Source organism: Gnatocerus cornutus, chromosome 3 (genome assembly GCF_029298725.1).
Source record: "Gnatocerus cornutus isolate USDA-ARS CGAHR chromosome 3, icGnaCorn1.1, whole genome shotgun sequence".
In the NCBI taxonomy this organism is placed as follows: domain Eukaryota; kingdom Metazoa; phylum Arthropoda; class Insecta; order Coleoptera; family Tenebrionidae; genus Gnatocerus; species Gnatocerus cornutus.
The window spans coordinates 14,584,903-14,602,541 of NC_142235.1; the positions used below are offsets into that span (position 1 = coordinate 14,584,903).

A 17,639-nucleotide genomic window follows, 5' to 3' on the forward strand; every position below is an offset into this window, starting at 1 on the left:
TCTATCGAACTAGGAATCTCTATGTAAAGTCTGAAAATCGTCGTTTTGATTTGGTATTAGTAAACAAACAGATCCAGGGCCTTTAGAACAGCGTCTTCAGATCATTATTGAATTTATTGTATTGCGTGTGTAATAGGTTGCCTATAATAAACACATTAAATCATTCATTAATAACCCACTTTAATGCATTATTTCAGCCAACAAATCATGCATTAATAGTACCTAAAAACAAACAATCGCCGGAAATCTTTAAGTGCCTATTATTGGTAGATATGATAACGTCCTTTATTAGTAGGTCTAGTAGTTCAACTGTTAATTAATAATTTTTGGTCCGGATAACAATTTGTCATTCAAGAGCTGTATAGTTCGGGGACTGAAATACCGTGTTTATGATTTAATTGGGGTACTTACTGCACAAAGAGGCGAAACCACAAGATAAAGAAATCAACAACGGTGGTGGTTTTGTCTCTTTGTGCAGTGAGTACCCCAATTAAGTCATAAACACGGTATTTCAGTCCCCGAACTATACCACTTTATTTTGGCCGTCATTGTACCTACCTAATATGCAAATTAGTGAAAATAGCATCAGAACTTGTTTCATAAAACACTTAAAATAACAATAAAGGTGGAAAAATATCAAATCTATTAGTCTACAATACAGAAATGAGTAAAACTACTCTTGAAAATAAAATAAATATCGCGCCTTACTTTATTTATTATTACTTATTACTCCCTCTGTCCGGAAATAAGTGTCCGATTTTGATTTTTCTTTTGAATTAAAGTTTGGTTAAGAAAGATTTGAAAACAACTATCACTGCCAGTTACATCCATATTTAATGTGACAGTACGTGCAATTTTGCTAGTTGTTGGGTTTTTCACCCGTAATAAATAATTCAATTGTTCGTCATTTGAACTGAAAAATTAAAACACCAGTTTGATGAAAATATGGAAACTGCAAACGAAAATTTAAGGAATTTGACGAAGAAAAAGCCTAATTTGTCTAAACACAACCAATAAGGTGTGTATCAGTATACCTTTTACAAAAAAGCAAAATGGGTATTCTAAAGTACATTTTAATCAAGAATGCTAATAATTCAATTGTTCAATGATTTTCTATTAGCAGTGTGTTTATAAGTAATAAAGTTTGTTGAGTTGTTAATTGTAACAAAAATACAATTTTTTTAAAAAGTGGACACTTATTTTCGGACAGACAAAAAGTTCAAATCGGACACTTATTTCCGAACAGAGGAAGTATAATAGTGTGCTTTAATTTTTCTGTGTTTTAAATCTCTCAAAACTTCTGAAACACAACAAAATGCCTACAATTTATTAAACACGTATTTTAAACACCGATTTTAAATTTCGCAGAAAACAATGAAAGAACCAGGATTTATAAAAATACCTAGGAAATCAGGGAAAAAGGCACATAAAACACTTAAGTACTCCAAAGACGCTGTTTATTGGTAAAAGAAATCAGTAAAGTCACATTACAGTACAAATAGTGAAGCTTATTCCGAATATTTGATAACAGCAGTACCAACCTAAAAACCGGTAACATAACCTCAAATCTCGCAAAGAAGATTTCCAATTTTCTTCTCCAGATAAACCTGTGCATCATTTTCTCCAAAACCACACTACTTTGCATATTATCGTGCACTCTCATCGCAATCTCAACCTCAACCTCGTCTTTTAGATAACCTCAAAATGACCATCTTTCGAAACCTGTTGAAAGGCCCCCCCGTGAAGTTCGCCGTTCGTCAGTCTTCCCAGTTGGAGCCCGTGCGACTAGCTTATGCTTCGTACGAAAATACCAACCCCCCAGCATCTCCGGCTGTGCCCCCCTTGTTCGTCAAGCATGGTCTTTTTGGCTCTAAAGGCAACTGGAACAGTCTCTGTAAAGTTTACCATAGTAAAACTAATCGGAAGATTATCGCAGTGGATGCACGAAACCATGGCGATAGCCCCCATACTACTGACCACAGCAATGACCTTTTAGCGGAAGATTTGAAGAGTCTCATTGACCAATTACAGTATAAAAAAGTTGCGCTTTTGGGGCACTCCATGGGGGGGCGCGCCGTTATGTTGTTCGCTTTAAAATATGTAAGCTTCCTTGTAGATGTTTTCTAATATTGTAGCCCAGTTTTGTAGAAAAATTGATAGTCGCCGACATTTCACCAATTTCCAACAGTGCCAGTTTGAAGACAATGCCCGTTTTATTTGATATTTTGAAAGGAGTAAGTTTGCCAAAGGATGGGGCAATGTCAGTGGCGAGAGCCCAAGTCGACGCACAGTTAGCTGAAAAAATTGACGACAAAGATTTGAGGAGTTTTTTATTAACGAATTTGGTACACAGAAGTGGGGGCTATACATGGAGAATTAATATTGAGACATTGGAGGAAAATTACCACGAGGTTACCAAATTTCCGGTACTCCCCAATTACAAGTATGAAGGCCCCGTTTTGTTCATGGGAGGCAGCAACTCGGATTACATACCGTACGTTAAAATTTTAATTGTTTTTATTCTAATAATGGTCTCCAAGAGGGCTTTGAAATTGTTTGCACCTTTTAATAATTCGTTCTCATTGGTTTGTAGGCGGAGCGACCACGAGCAGATCCGCCAATTATTCCCGAGGGCGGAGTTTCAGTACATAGAAGGGGCGGGGCACTGGTTGCATAGCGAGAAGCCCGCCCAGTTTTTGGACGCCACAATCAGCTTTTTAAATCGCCAATAGACGTTTTATTGTAAATAATTGTAAATAAACGACCATATGACTTGAGAGTTGTTCTTGATAGGCGCAGACAAAGAGACCTCCTTTAGATTAAAGTGTGTAAACACCTATTGCCTTTCAATAGTTTCGTTGTTATTAGATGGTAGGCGGAGAGATCACGAGTTTAGACCTGCCCATAAACCCGAGAGCGAGGATTCAGTACATATAAGGGGCGGGGCACTGGCTACATAGAGAACAGCCATTAACTTTTTAAATAGCCAATAGACATTTTATTGTAAATTGGAAGTAAACGAGTGTACAAATTAATTATTTATTTAATTTATTTGTAAATGCATTTATTTAGTACATAAATACACTTGTAAAATATGAAAATAGCTGTCGTTTTTTAATAATATCGTTTTTATTGGCTTGTAGGCGGAGCGATAACGAGTTTTTACCCACCCATTAAACCCAAAGGCGAAGGTTCAGTATGTAGAAAAGGCGGAGCACTCAGTGCACAGCAAAAAGCCCATAAAAATTTCTAAATAGCCAATAGACGTTTTATTGTAAATTGTAAGTAATTTAACCTAGGAATTTTGTTTTTTTGACAGACAGATGCAGAAAAGAAACGTTTATTAAATTAAATGGTTATTTGCACATAAATACACAATTTAAATCACATAAAACATATGAATACTTTTAAAAATATTGTTTTATTGCTTTGTAGGCGGAGCGACCACGAGCAGATCCGCCAATTGTAAATCCAAGGACGAAAATTCAGTACACGTAGAAAGGCGGGGCAAAAAGGCGGCCCAACTTTTTAAATAGGCAACAAACATTTTATTATAAATTGTTAGTAAACAAGCTTACGAATTGGGTGTTTTTTGACAGGTGGAGAAAAGAAACTCTTTTTAAATTAAAACATATTTGGAAATAAATGCCTGCAAACGCACCTAAATACAAAATTTTGAACACATGGTAAAATATGTGCATACCTACCATTTTTATTGGTTTGTAGGTGGAGCGACCACGATCGATTATTCCCGAAGGCGGTGTTTCAGTAGACAGAAGAGGCGGGGCACTGGTCCATCACTATTTAAATACTCAATTGATGTTTTATTGTAGATGAACGAGCACTTTTGACAGAGCAGAAATGAGATTCTTTTAAATTAACTGGTATATTTGTAAATAAATGCATTTAAATGTACATAAATACACAATTTAGAACACATTTATCTTTATCACGGTGTAGAAACCTACAAACGAATAATTTCAGGGCAACCCCCTTGCACAGTTCTCTTGTGCGACAACCATCTAAATTTATTGCGTATTCACTTTGATTATTATCCCTACAAATAAAATTGTAGACAAAGCTGCAGTGCTACATGTCAAGCTATCGTGAAACAGTGCAACACAAAAACTGTAAAGTACAAGAAAAGTGGTTCTTCAAATCAGTATACATCCAAATTTATTGTAACAACCCTGTAAAAAGTTTGAGGTTATGTCGACATCCCCCCGTTGTAAGCGTAATCAGCTTTATTATGCATAATAAGAGAATCGTCTACGAAGTAAAACGAGTCCGATCGAGTCTCAAACGGCGACGCAATCATCTCATTCACTGAAAAAAAAAACATTTAAGTAGCCAAAAAAAAATCTTAATTTTACCCAAATCTGTCGGCAGCATTGGAAACTCATAAATGTGCTCACAGGTGTTCCTCGAGTACGGAATGCAAAACCCGAACTCGAAATCAAAAGTCTTCAGTAACTTATCCCTGAAGAAGTGCCTCTCAATCATCCGAAATCTGTTAACAGGCTTGCCACCCACCGTGAACTCAACCCTGCAACAAACCATCAGCTCTCACCCTAACTTTCGCCTTACTTACGTTGCCCCCACTGTCTTCAACTTGAGGAACTGTGGCGTGAATTGGTACCGAACAAATCGCCCCGAATTCGGATCTATCGGCTCTTCATTCTCTTGGTTCTTCTCTGCGTTGTCATCCACGTTCTCTGGAACGGGTTTGGCGATCTCGAACAGGACGGCGCCGCTTTCCAAGTCGCGGATTTTGAACCTGGTGAAGTCGATGTCGTAGATGTTGGCGTCGGGATCGCACAAATACGTCTCGGTGATTTTCGTCAGTCTGAGGACGTCTTCAGGTGTTATGGTCTTTGAAGAGTCCACCACTGGCAGGGGGCGAGGGATGCTTTCCCTTTTTTCACGCACAACACTCATTTTATTGAATTATAAACAAAAGTACAAATGACAGGTGAGTGACAGCGGCGACTGTCAATCCACAGGGACGCCAACTTAGACCAGATTTAGGAACTCGGCGAACAAAAAACGGGTTTTACACGCAGTTGTTACTTATTTATACAAAAAAGAGCTTCCAATTGCTGTACAAAATAAGAAAAACACAATTTTATTTATTTATTTTGTCCCAGAGTACCAATGGATGTTACCAAAATTCCCTAGATCGTTTACACATGTCAAACCAAGTTGACATAACCTCACTTTTAACATGCGTGGATGATTAAAAACTGAGTTAAAATGGGCAACAAACGGAAGAATTTGAAAAGAAAAACTGAAACGAAGAACGAAGACAACGAAGACCCGGACTCAGGAGCGGAATCGGCGGAAAGTGAGGTTAGTTGCACCAACATTCATTTCCTGCAGCCCCCTTGATCTTCACAAGCATAACATTCAACTAATTTTGATTGATTTTGCATAAAATTTCATTAATATTGACTCGTCAGTTTAAAAAACTCAAATTTTGGTCTGTCGTTATTGTTTTCAACATATTCCAGGAGGAGCTCTTCAACACCGTGAATGGTGACGACGACAGCTCAGACTCTGAAGGCGACATTGAAGAAAGCGACGAAGAAGACGACTTAGACCTGGAGGAAAGCGACGAAAGTAGTGACGAAGATGACCAGGATACGGACGAAGAAGCTGAAGATGACCCCGAAACAGACGAAGATGTTGAAAATGACCAAAATGAAGACGAAGCGACGGAGGCTGACTCAGCACAAACACCCTCCACGTCCCAACCGGACGAATACGAAGACCACGACACCTCCGACGAAGAAGACATTCGCAATACCGTTGGCAACATCCCTATGAATTGGTACGACGAGTTCAAGCACTTGGGGTACGACTGGGACGGCAACCAGATCATAAAACCTGAGACTGGGGATCAGTTGGACGACTTCCTTAAACGTATGGAGGATCCGGACTTCTGGCGCACTGTTAAGGATCCGCAAACTGGTCAAAACGTCCTCCTGTCTGATGACGATATCAGTCTGATTAAACGCATTAAAGCGAATAAGATTCCAGACGCGACTTTCGATGAATACGCGCCGTGGATTGAATGGTTCACCAGCGAGGTGATGAAGACTCCCGTGCGAAAATACCCCGAGCATAAGAGGTCGTTTTTACCTAGCCAGAGCGACGCGAAGAAGGTGTCGAAATTAGTCCACGCGCTGAAGATGGGGTGGATTAAGACAAGAGCAGAGGCGGCAAAGTTGAGGGCGAAGAAAGAACCGCAGTTTTATATGTTGTGGGCGACGGATGACAAACCCGAGGAGATGAGGAGGATTCATAAGCACATAGCGGCGCCGAAGAGACATCTTCCTGGACATGCAGAGTCGTACAATCCACCTCCGGAGTACTTATTCGATGAGAGGGAGTTGAAACAGTGGAATAAACATAAGACCGCGCCGTGGAAGCGGAAGTTGCATTTCGTACCTCAGAAGTACGGGTCTTTGAGGCAGGTGCCGGCTTACTCGCGGTTTATCAAAGAGCGGTTCTTGAGATGCCTCGACTTGTACTTGTGTCCTCGAGGGATTAAAATGAAGTTGAACATCGAACCGGAGTCTCTGGTGCCGAAACTCCCGAGTCCGAAGGACCTCCAACCATTTCCAACAGTCCTCGCGGTGGAGTACAAAGGACACAGTGACATGGTCCGCACCATTAGTACCGATAAAAGTGGTCAGTACTTGGTCAGTGGTTCCGATGATGGTACTGTTAAAATCTGGGAGGTCAACACTGGAAGATGTCTTAAGACGATCGATACGGATGGAGTCGTACGCTCTGTGGAGTGGTGCCCCAACAGCGCCCTCTCTCTTATTCTTGTAGCTTCTGGGAATAGTGTCCTCCTCGTCAACCCACACCTCGGGGACTTCGTCGTGTGCGAGAAAACTGATACAGTTCTTGAGACACCTCCTCAGAGTGACGCCATCATCAGCGAACGCATTAAAACCACAGTGGAGTGGTGCAGCTCCGTGGAACAAGATCTGTACGATAGAGGCGTCCGGATCGTCCTCAAGCACTTCAAAGAGGTTTCCCAAGTCGCCTGGCACGGAAAAGGAGACTACTTCGCAACTGTGATGCCCGACGGTCTCAACCGATCAGTCCTCATCAACCAGATCAGTCGGCGTCGCTCCCAAATCCCCTTCACCAAATCCAAAGGCTTAGTCCAATGTGTCTTGTTCCACCCAACTAAACCCTTCCTCTTCGTCGCGACGCAAAGACACGTCCGTGTCTACGATTTGGTCAAACAGAACCTCATGAAGAAGCTCCTCACCAACTCGAAATGGATATCAACCATGGCGATCCATCCAGGCGGTGATAACCTCCTCGTTGGTACCTATGACAGGAAGATGTTGTGGTTCGACCTGGACCTTAGCACCAAGCCTTATCAAACATTGAGGCTTCATGGTACCGCTGTGAGGGGTGTAGCGTTCCATAAACGGTACCCACTGTTTGCGTCGGGTTCCGATGATAAGAGTCTTATAGTGTCCCATGGAATGGTCTATAATGATTTGTTGAAGAATCCTCTTATTGTACCATTGAAGAGGTTACAGGACCATGAGACTAATAATGACTTTGGAATTTTCGGGGTCCATTTCCATCCGTTACAGCCGTGGGTGTTTTCGTCGGGGGCGGATGGGACGGTTAAGTTGTATTCGAACTAAGGATTTAGTTAATAATGGATGAAGAGTTCTTTTTAATAAAAAGTTGATTCAAAATGTTTTTTTTTCTTAACATTCCTAATTTCATTGGTTCCACAGTTCAAAGTTGATCACATCAAACCAGTTTATCTAGTTTAAAACACTTAAGTCAAGTAAATTTAGTTAGATTTGCTCGGATACGACTAATTAATTATTAGTTCTTGCCTTTGACAAATAATTTAATCCACATGGCTTGACTTAATTTATCGCCATTCATAATTATAGTCCAATTTAGTTAATTAATTAGTTCCGGCCTAATTTGGCTAATTTAAAGTACTAATTGGGGCAATTTCGGTCTAAGACTAGTTAATTAGAAAATAAATCCTAAATTAAAGCATCTCAAGGAAATTAATTTGTCTAGGCTAACTTATAACATTGTGGCTTTTCCAATTTGACTCAATTTCCGTCGTAATTAGTCTAATTCAGTATACTTAATTAATCGCAGGTACATTCGTTTCCTGGTTTTTGATTCGCCCCAGTCCAAAACTCTTCTATTTAGTACATCCTTTTTCATGACTTCATCTAGGTTCAATTTGGACTAATTTAAAGTACTAATTTCTGGTGAGCTTTAGTCCAATTTGCCCAATCCATGACTAGTCAGATAGGAAATTAGTCCGTAATTAAAACATATAGAGGAAATTAGTTTATCTAGCACAGTTTACTCCATTGTGGGTTTTCCAATTTGGCTTAGGCTCCATCACTTATTAAAAAGTCCAATTTAGTATAATTATTTAGTCCCAACTACGTTAGTTTTCTGGCTTTTGATTTGTCTTAATCCAAGACTGTTTTATTTAGTTATAAGTCAAATTTACACTAATTTAAAGTACTAATTTCGGGTAACATTTAGTTCAATTTGTCCGATCTAAGATAAGTCAGTGAGGAAATTAGTCCGTAATCAAAACATGTCGAGGAAATTGGTTTATTAATTTAGACTAATTGTGCTCTTTTGCTTGTCCAATTTGGCCCAGACTACGAGTTTAATTGGAATTAGTCCAATTTAGCATAATTAATTAGTTTACTGGTTTTTGATTCGTCCCAATCCAAGATTAGAATCTTCTAGAGTATATCCTGTCTAATGACCTCATAAGCTTAGTTTAGATTAATTTGCAAAAAAATTTGGTCCGACTTGCCCGGTCTAAGACTAGTCAATTAGGAAATTAGTCCAAAATTAATACATTTTGAGCAAATTAGTTTATCTAGACCAAGTTATGACATTGTGACTTTTTCAATTTGGCTCAAACTCCATCAATTTAGTCAAAATTAGTCCAATTTAGTATAATTACTTATAATTAGTTTACTGGTTTGTGATTCGTCCCAGTCCAAGACTCTTTTATTTAGTACATCTTCATACGCTCAATTTAGACTAATTTGGGGCAAAATTTAGTCCAAATTTCCCCGTCCAAGATTCCTAAATTAGGTAATTAGTCCGAAATTAAAACTTCTCGACCAAATTGGTTTATCTAGGCTGACTTATTACATTGGGGCTTTTCCAATTTGGCTCAATTTCCATCAGATTAGTCGTAATTAGTCCACTGTAGTATAATTAATTAGTCCCAGATACATTCCTTTCCTGTCCGTTGATTCGTCCCAGTAGAATTATTAATCTTATATTTAGTATATTCTGTTTAATGATAAGCTCATAAGCTTAGTTTAGACTAATTTGCTAAACTAGTCAATTAGGCAATTAGTCAGAAATTCAAACATTTCGAGCAAATTAGTTGATCTAATCAGACTTGTTACATTGTGCTTTTTCTAATTTGCCTGAGACTCTATCAATTTAGTCAAAATTAGTTTAATTTAGAAAAGATAATTAGTTTACTAATTTGTGATTAGTCGCAATTCAAGGCTATTCTATTTAGTGTATCCTTACTAATGACATCCTCAATTTAGATTAATTTATAGTACTTATTTAGGGCAAAATTTGGACTAATTTGCCCGGTTCAAGATTAGTAGTTTGGTAACTAGTTATTATAATTAGTTAATTAGAACATCTCGAGCAAATTAGTTTATCATGATTGACTTTTCAGTTACCTATGTTTTTCCAATTTGGCTCAGCTTATATCAAATTAGTCATAATTAGTCCAATTTAGAATAATTAATTAGTTTACTAATTTTTGATTTGTCACTTTCAAATTTGATTTGTCAAAAACTTTTCTATTTAGTGCACCTCCTCTAATGACACTCCCATAAGCTCAATTTAGACTAATTTGAGGCAAAATTTAGTCGAATTTGCTCAGTCTAACACTTGTAAATTAATCTCAAATTGATACATTTCTAGCAAATGGCTTTTCCAATTTGGCTCAATTTCCATCAGATTAGTCGTAATTAGTCAAAATTTAGTACAAAACTAGTAAATCAGTCGGAAATTAATACATCTCATCTCATTTTAGTTCAATTAAAGACTAAAAGAATTTGAGAAAAACAGAAAGGAGCGAGGAAGAAGGAAAATTCCGCGTGAAAGGCACAAAACGTCTCCATCTAGTTTTGTATATAATACTTGTATATTTACGACAGAATACTGTATACAATGTCTAAGTCACAAGACATAAGCGTTCTATTTAACTAGAAAAATATATTATAGATGGCACTTGTACACATAATATACTTTACAGGGAGAGGTTGGCTACGAAAGTAAGAAAAACTGAACGGAATTTAGCTGCGAAAAACCGATAATAGGTACTCAAACCGGCCGTCACCGGCCAAATTTTGTCGTCTCAAAAAAACCGAATCAATACTCAAATTGAGAGAGCAATTCCTAAACTAAGACAACGGCTACATATCATACACGAACCTACAAACTAAAAAAAATGAGAAAATCAGAGACAGAGAAACAATAATAAACGTAGTGAAAGAAAAAAATATCTCAACACAAACTGGTCTAAATCTAACAAATCACTTATCACTAAGTCTTATCGATAATAATTACTGTTTTCGGGACGACAGTGTTGCCAACACTTGCCCGATAAATACGATTGTTTACTTTTTATTTTTTTTTTACAAAGATCAGAGAATCTGGCACCTAAACAGTGGTGTCTCGGTTTTTATCTGTTTTTCACTAAAAATGAGATACGAGAAGAGTGGCGCGATTTTCTGTCGCACGACTCTCCAAGACGGACGACAAAAAGTCGCCCCGGAACTAAACATGAGGTGAGTGCGGTTCGCTACGTGTATCACTGGCGAAAGGGAACGAAAATAAACAAAAATAAGCGTAAAATTCTAGTGTTGTTTTGTGTTGTGTTGGTATTGCTTAGTCTCTTTAAGCTGCCACTCTATTTATCAGTCGACTGCTTTGGTTAAATTCTTAGTCTCTAAGTAATACGAAAAAAAAGAGATTCTTCTTGTTCTTAAAATACGATGGAAGCCTACTTTTGATTATGGTGTGACGTCACGATGATGGTGGGAATAAATAGATGAATGAGAAAAAAAATATCACGTGGTCTCACGAATGGCAGCCCTATTCTATAAAAAATACTAAAAAAAAAGAGGCAATCTCACATATACAAAATAATCATCGTTTCGGACTAGTACAGTTGTCATCTTCAGTATGAGAGAATTTTGTACAATTCTATTTTCACCAAATTCCGATTAACCTAAGTCACAACGTCCTACATTCTCTAACCACGACAATATCTTAATATCTTAGAAGACAATTTTCCATTTTTTTTCTTATTTAGTAATAAATAAATGGCAGAATAAAAAAAAATATTTGGCAGCGCGCAAACTCCTACTCTAAGTACAGTCGAAATAAAAAACCTAAATACTGAATCGCATATAAAACGTAAAAATAAATAGATAAATAGTGTAAAAGAAATAAAAAAAAATGTCATGATGGAAAAAAATGAGGGTCCGCCTATTAGTGTTGTCCTGTTTTACTTTAATTTTGAGACGCCCAGCGCTGGTAACTTATAGTGGACGATATGGTAAGGGGGTCCCACAGGACTGGTATTACCCGGCGAGTTGTATGACTGCACGGGCATTGGTAAACCTGTAGGACCTGAACATGCCCTGCCTCGTTTGCGTCGAGGTAAGATGCCCTTTCTTGCCATATAAAAACGGATTGTCGATATGGGGATATTAAACTGATCACTGACCGTTTGGAAGGTTTGTCCTCTTGTTATGCACTCGGCCGCGCGGCGGAGCTCCTCGTCGGACCGTCGGATGCGCCGATTTGTCGCCGATCCTGCAAGAAATCAAGAAATCTACTCTATCTATCGGTACTGTCAATTTTTACCTGGAGTACCATCGTACTGACAAGACACGTTTGCAATGGCAAATTCCGGCGTTTTGTTGAGATCATTCGTATTGATTGCCACGTCTTCCTCCAAGAACTCGGTGTCCATCAAGTCACTTTCGCCCTCGTAGTAGGAGTCGTTGTCTCCTAGTTCTTCTTTCATTTCTTGTTTGGGGAAAAACCGCTTCAGGTGGTTGGTAGACATCGAGTCGTTACCTTTGTGTTGGACGCCATCATTGGAATCACATTCGGACGAAGAAGGGTTGTTCGCGCTCTCGCAGCTTTCAGGCTTTTCTTCTTTCGAGGCTTCTTCGCTGGGTTTTGGCGCGTCGTGGTTTTTGTTGTCGACATTGTTTACGATAGATTTGGCCTGGAAAATTTGCAAAAATTCGATGTTTAATCCGGGAGCAGTCAAAACTGGCATTTTATTGTCTTGTATGTTAAAAGTTTCTTCTCTAAAAATTGTGAAAGAAATGACGAATTATCCAAAAATTGTCAAAATATGTCAAATATCGACTTTTTGATTTCACAAGACTCACATTAACCTCAAAGTGTCAAAGATGTAATCCCAAACACCAGATTGTAAAAAATGTCAAACAGGCTCCAGAAACGTACAAAAAATTGTGTTGTTAAATCTGGAATTGGCAAAATCGACGTTTTCATTGCCGTTTTTAGATTCAAAAAGTATTAAAAGATTTAGCCCGGAAATTCCAAATTATCAAAAATGTGAAACAGACTCCAAAAATGCAAAGAAATCGAGCTGCCCGATTAAAAATTGTCAAAAATTTGATTGTTTTAAGTCAAAATTTTATAACTTTGGTTTAACTTTGCCTACCTTTTGGGCCAATTGAATTTTAGCTGAAAGTCTGATTTACTCTGCAACATTTTGATAGTTCGTTGATATTTGCGAGAAGCCGGGGTAGAAATATCCAAACATTAGAAGACGAAACACCATCAAAATCGACGAAGGTTTTCACGATTAATTGAATACCCGCAAAACTGCAAATCTTCTTGACACGTGTGACACTTTAGTTGTCAGATTTTTTATTATGTTGGGTAAAGGAGGCTAGCCATTCCTTGATTCGACAAATTCAAATCGTCATTTGTTTATGTGGGCGGGGTTAAACCAAAGTTACAAAATTCCGACTATAATTCCGGAATAGCTAAAAATTGTCATTTTTAGACTCAAAAAGTGCCAAAATATAAGACCCCGCAAAAATATATTGTCAAAAATGTCAAACAGGCCCCAAAAATCCAAAGAAAATCAAGCTGCTCGATTAAAAATTGTCAAAAATTTGATTGTTAATTTCGGAATAGCCAAAATCGGCGTTTTATTGTCATTTTTAGACTCAAAAAGTGTCAAAATATAAGACCCCGCAAAAATATATTGTCAAAATGTCAAACAGGCCCCAAAAATCCAAAGAAAATCAAGCTGCTCAATTAAAAATTGTCAAAAATTTGATTGTTAATTTCGGAATAGCCAAAATCAGCGTTTTATTGTCATTTTTAGACTTAAAAAGTGCCAAAATGTGAGATACCGCAACAATAGATTGTCAAAAATGTCAAACAGGCTCTAAAAATTCAAAGAAAATCAAGCTGTTCGATTAAAAATTGTCAAAAATTTGATTGTTAATTTCGGAATTGCCAAAATCTGAGTTTTATTGTCATTTTTAGACTCAAAAAGTGTCAAAATATAAGACCCCGCAAAAATATATTGTCAAAAATGTCAAACAGGCCCCAAAAATCCAAAGAAAATCAAGCTGCTCGATTAAAAATTGTCAAAAATTTGATTGTTAATTTCGGAATAGCCAAAATCGGCGTTTTATTGTCATTTTTAGACTCAAAAAGTGCCAAAATATGAGATACCGCAACAATAGATTGTCAAAAATGTCAAACAGGCTCCAAAAATTCAAATAAAATCAAGCTGCTCGATTAAAAATTGTCAAAAATTTGATTATTATTCTGGAATAGCCAAAATCTGCGTTTAATTGTCATTTTTAGACTCAAAACGACTCCAAATATCGGACCCCGAAACACTAGATTGTCAAAAATGTCAAACAGGCTCTAAAAATTCAAAGAAAATCAAGCTGCTCGATTCAAAAATTGTCAAAAATTAGACTGTTATATCCGGAATAACCAAAATCTGCGTTTTATTGTCATTTTTAGACTCAAAACGACTCCAAACATCGGACCCCGAAACAATAGATTGTCAAAAATGTCAAAAAGGGTTCAAAAATGCAAAGAAGATTAAGCTGCTCTATTCAAAAATTGTCAAAAATTAGACTGTTATATCCGGAATAACCAAAATATGCGTTATTGTTATTTTTTGACTCAAAAAGTGTCAAAATATGAGACCCCGCAACACTAGATTGTCAAAAATGTCAAACAGGCTTAAAAGATGCAAAAAACTGCTCGATTCAAAAATAGGATTGTTAATTCAGGAATAACAAAAGTCCGCGTTTTACTGTCATTTTTGACTTAAAAAGTGTCAAAAGATTTCGCCACAAAACAGCAGATTGTCAAAAATGTCAAATAGAATCGAATAATTAAAAAAAGGCAAAAGCTCCCCGAATTCAATATAGTCAAAAATTGTGTTTTTATTGTCGAAATAATCAAAATCTGCTGGTTATTGTCTTTTACATCAACAGTTGTGACACCGCAAAATTAAAAAATATCTCCTCACTCATGAATTGTTAAAAATATGACTAGAAATCCAAAATTGTAAAATATCGATTTGAAAATCATTTGCCACGAAAGGTTATACAAGATTCACACAAATCTCGAAGTTTTTGGACTCAAAAAATGTCAAAAGATCTAACCCCAAAACAGCAGATTTTCAAAAATGTCAAACGGAATCAAAAATGTACAAAAATTAAGCTGCTCGATTCAAACGTTGTCATAGTGTTATTAATTCCGGAATAGTCAAAATCGGCGTTTTATTGTCTAACGGGTTGATTTCAAGTCACTGCCGTTAACGCAAATTTGCAACCGTTGCCAAGGTATGAGCAATATGATTGGCGTTGCTATGTTGTAAATGGGATTTGCAGTAACGCAAGTCACACTTGAAATCGACCCCTATGTTATTAACCTGCGTAATTCAAAAATTGTGTTGCTAATCCCAGGTTAGTCAGAATTGGCAAAGTCCAAAAATTGTCAAATATCAACTTGTTAAATATCCTCAAACTTTTGAGACTTAAAAAGTGTCAAAATTTCAAGCCCCAAAAGAGATTATAAAAAAATGCTAAACAGAATCCAAAAATGTACAAAAAAAAACAAAAATTGAAATATTGTCAAAAATTGTGTTTTTACTCCCGGAATAATCAAAATCAGTTTTTTACTGTTTATTTTGTGGGTCCCAAAATTAAAAAAATCTCCACTGATAAAATGTGAAAAATAAGACCAACTCAAAAAATTGACAAATATAAACATTTTAAAATCCAAAATTCAAATAAACGTCAAAGTTTTTAGACTCAAAAGTGTCACAGAACAAGTGCCAAAAAAAATAAATTGTCAAAAATATCAAACAGTCTACAAAAATGTACGAAAAATAAAGCTACCTGGTTAAAAAATGTATAAATTAAAACATCAAATTAAATTGGGTGTAAGCGTTACCATGGCGACGGAAGAAATTGATAAAAATGACGCAATCACCAGTCATCAATTTGTCTATCAAAAATGTCAATTATGGTCATAACCTAACAGTGACAGATGCAGAACAGTATCAAAACAAAGCCATTTTAGTTGCACTAATGTAAACACTCTGTATTGGACGTCACTCCGTTGTCAAAGTAACGAAAAAATAGTACTTCCAAGCCTACTAAAACGTACTTGCGGCTTGAGGGCCCCCAGCTGTTGTTGACTTAGCAGTTGTTCGTGCCCACACAGCCCCCTTATCTGTAAAGCTTCCGCGCTCTTCAAAAGTGATGGCAAGTCGTCCTGAGTAACATTCACTTCTCCTTTGTACATAAAATCGACAAGTGACTGCATTTCTTGGAACCTACAAAAAAAATTTAGCGGCGAACCAGGTTGTCTTTGTACTCACTTCATGTCTTTCATGAAGATGATAGGGTGCTGGCAAGGATTGTCTAAGAGTAGTTTTTCAAAATAGGTGGAACAAGCCGAAAGAACAACTTTGTGACATTTCAACATTTCGTTCTCACAGGCTAACGTCACGTCGACGAAGTGTTCCGAGTTTAGGAGCTTGGGAAAGGCATTTTGGAGATTAGATTGGTAACTGTTCCATCGAACACAGAACTGCTGAGGAGGCGTCACCATCTTCGAATGATTGTAGACAGTGGTTCACTCGATCATTAGAGCAAGGGGGCGGTGTATATTCCTCCAAAAATAATTTTTCAATGTACAATCGTCCCAGACCTGGAAACAATTGGAAATTAGACAGTGCGCCATTTTGTTTAAATAAATAAAACAAGGGGGCTGTGTGGTCACGCATAATTTAATAATCGCCTCGGTCGAACGGACGGAAAATTCCGAGACGAAAAACAAAAAAATACTCAACATAACCTAACTACAGCGAGTGGCGGAAAACAAACGAAAAGCGCGTGAAAAGTCAAAATCCAAGGCCAACGTGGGGGGTTGTTTTGGATTTTTTTCAGGGAGGGCATGAGGTGCAATTATCGTAAATTTAGGGTTTCGAGGGTGTTGGGGGTGGAAAAACAACAAAAAGCGTCGATTCTTTGATAAACATTACATAAAAAGCGAGGTTCGCCATATTGGTTAACCCCTAAATAATAGCGACGAAAAAATATTCAACAAAAACAATATTTACGGCGATAATTAGGTGTTAATGAGTGAGAGAACAGTGTCGGGGGTAGAGGGTGGACTTACCCTTGCTTTAAGACCGCTTTTCAAGTGCCAGCACCGAGAAAAATGCGTAAAAAATCGATAAAAACTTTTAATGCAAAATGTTCACTTAAATAATTATATTGCTTGTAAGGACCAATCACCGACTTGAGTTGACGACGGCGGTGTCGCCGAAGACACACGTTAGAAGCATGTAAGAAACGTGCACGTACGTCCTCACTAGCACCGGCGCACTACAATATTTACTTTCCGAGATCCAGGGGGTGTACTATTCAATTTTAAAATATAAACAAGTAGGCTGTGACCCGTCTTCCTTCGCCCAAAACCACCCCGAAACCTTAAAAATCTCCAAAAAACACAACGAAACTCTCACATCGACCCCCAATTTCACTCAAAATCCACCACAAAACCGAAAACGTGCTAACAATTCTAAATATAATATTTATATATAGACCCCCGCCATTTGCAATTTTGCCGGCTTGGTACACTCTGTGACAAAAACTCCGATTCCACCACCGACAAATAACACGCAAATGAGACAGAGGGTGGTTCGGACGTGACGAAAAACATCACGCGACGCCAGAATCGACGTCGCGACGCAACTCTCCTCGAAAAAATACGCGACGTTACGAAAAAAAACGCTTGACGGATGACGAAGACGGGACTGTACTGTAAACAATTGAAAGAGACGACGTAAGGGCGGCAACGCTCAAATTTACATAAATTCAGGGAGATGCGTCATGAAAATTGTTAATGCGTCATGCGTCGCGAGGACTTAACAATGGACGGGGCCCAAACATCGGCGTCGCGGGGGCGACGCCGGAAGAAAACCCCAAGGAAATACGCCAGTTTCACCCCAAAAACATAATTTC

The 17,639-nt window shown here is 37.7% G+C and overlaps 4 protein-coding genes across 4 annotated transcripts; 2 read left to right on the forward strand and 2 right to left on the reverse strand.

The window, feature by feature from the left end:
* Positions 1-1,474: 1,474 nt before the first annotated feature.
* On the forward strand, positions 1,475-2,777 carry LOC148177310 (sn-1-specific diacylglycerol lipase ABHD11-like). The gene is made up of 4 exons (XM_088032403.1): positions 1,475-1,551; positions 1,602-2,100; positions 2,136-2,494; positions 2,594-2,777. The coding sequence occupies exons 2-4, from the start codon at positions 1,705-1,707 to the stop codon at positions 2,730-2,732; spliced, it is 894 nt and encodes a 297-aa protein (XP_087888529.1). The 5' UTR covers positions 1,475-1,551; positions 1,602-1,704; the 3' UTR covers positions 2,733-2,777.
* A 1,090-nt stretch (positions 2,778-3,867) lies between these two features.
* unc-119 (unc-119 lipid binding chaperone) lies at positions 3,868-5,026 on the reverse strand. The gene is made up of 3 exons (XM_088032519.1): positions 4,592-5,026; positions 4,374-4,546; positions 3,868-4,326 (listed from the first exon to the last, which is right to left on the reverse strand). The coding sequence occupies exons 1-3, from the start codon at positions 4,936-4,938 to the stop codon at positions 4,208-4,210; spliced, it is 639 nt and encodes a 212-aa protein (XP_087888645.1). The 5' UTR covers positions 4,939-5,026; the 3' UTR covers positions 3,868-4,207.
* Positions 5,027-5,179: 153 nt separating this feature from the next.
* On the forward strand, positions 5,180-7,733 carry LOC148177312 (ribosome biogenesis protein BOP1 homolog). Its single transcript, XM_088032518.1, has 2 exons — positions 5,180-5,349; positions 5,511-7,733. The coding sequence occupies exons 1-2, from the start codon at positions 5,254-5,256 to the stop codon at positions 7,677-7,679; spliced, it is 2,265 nt and encodes a 754-aa protein (XP_087888644.1). The 5' UTR covers positions 5,180-5,253; the 3' UTR covers positions 7,680-7,733.
* Positions 7,734-10,194: 2,461 nt separating this feature from the next.
* Positions 10,195-17,192, reverse strand: LOC148177313 (uncharacterized). The gene is made up of 5 exons (XM_088032493.1): positions 16,792-17,192; positions 15,989-16,320; positions 15,775-15,943; positions 11,947-12,316; positions 10,195-11,895 (listed from the first exon to the last, which is right to left on the reverse strand). Exons 2-5 carry the CDS (start codon positions 16,219-16,221, stop codon positions 11,585-11,587), a joined length of 1,083 nt encoding a protein of 360 aa, XP_087888619.1. The 5' UTR covers positions 16,222-16,320; positions 16,792-17,192; the 3' UTR covers positions 10,195-11,584.
* Between the last annotated feature and the right edge of the window lie 447 nt (positions 17,193-17,639).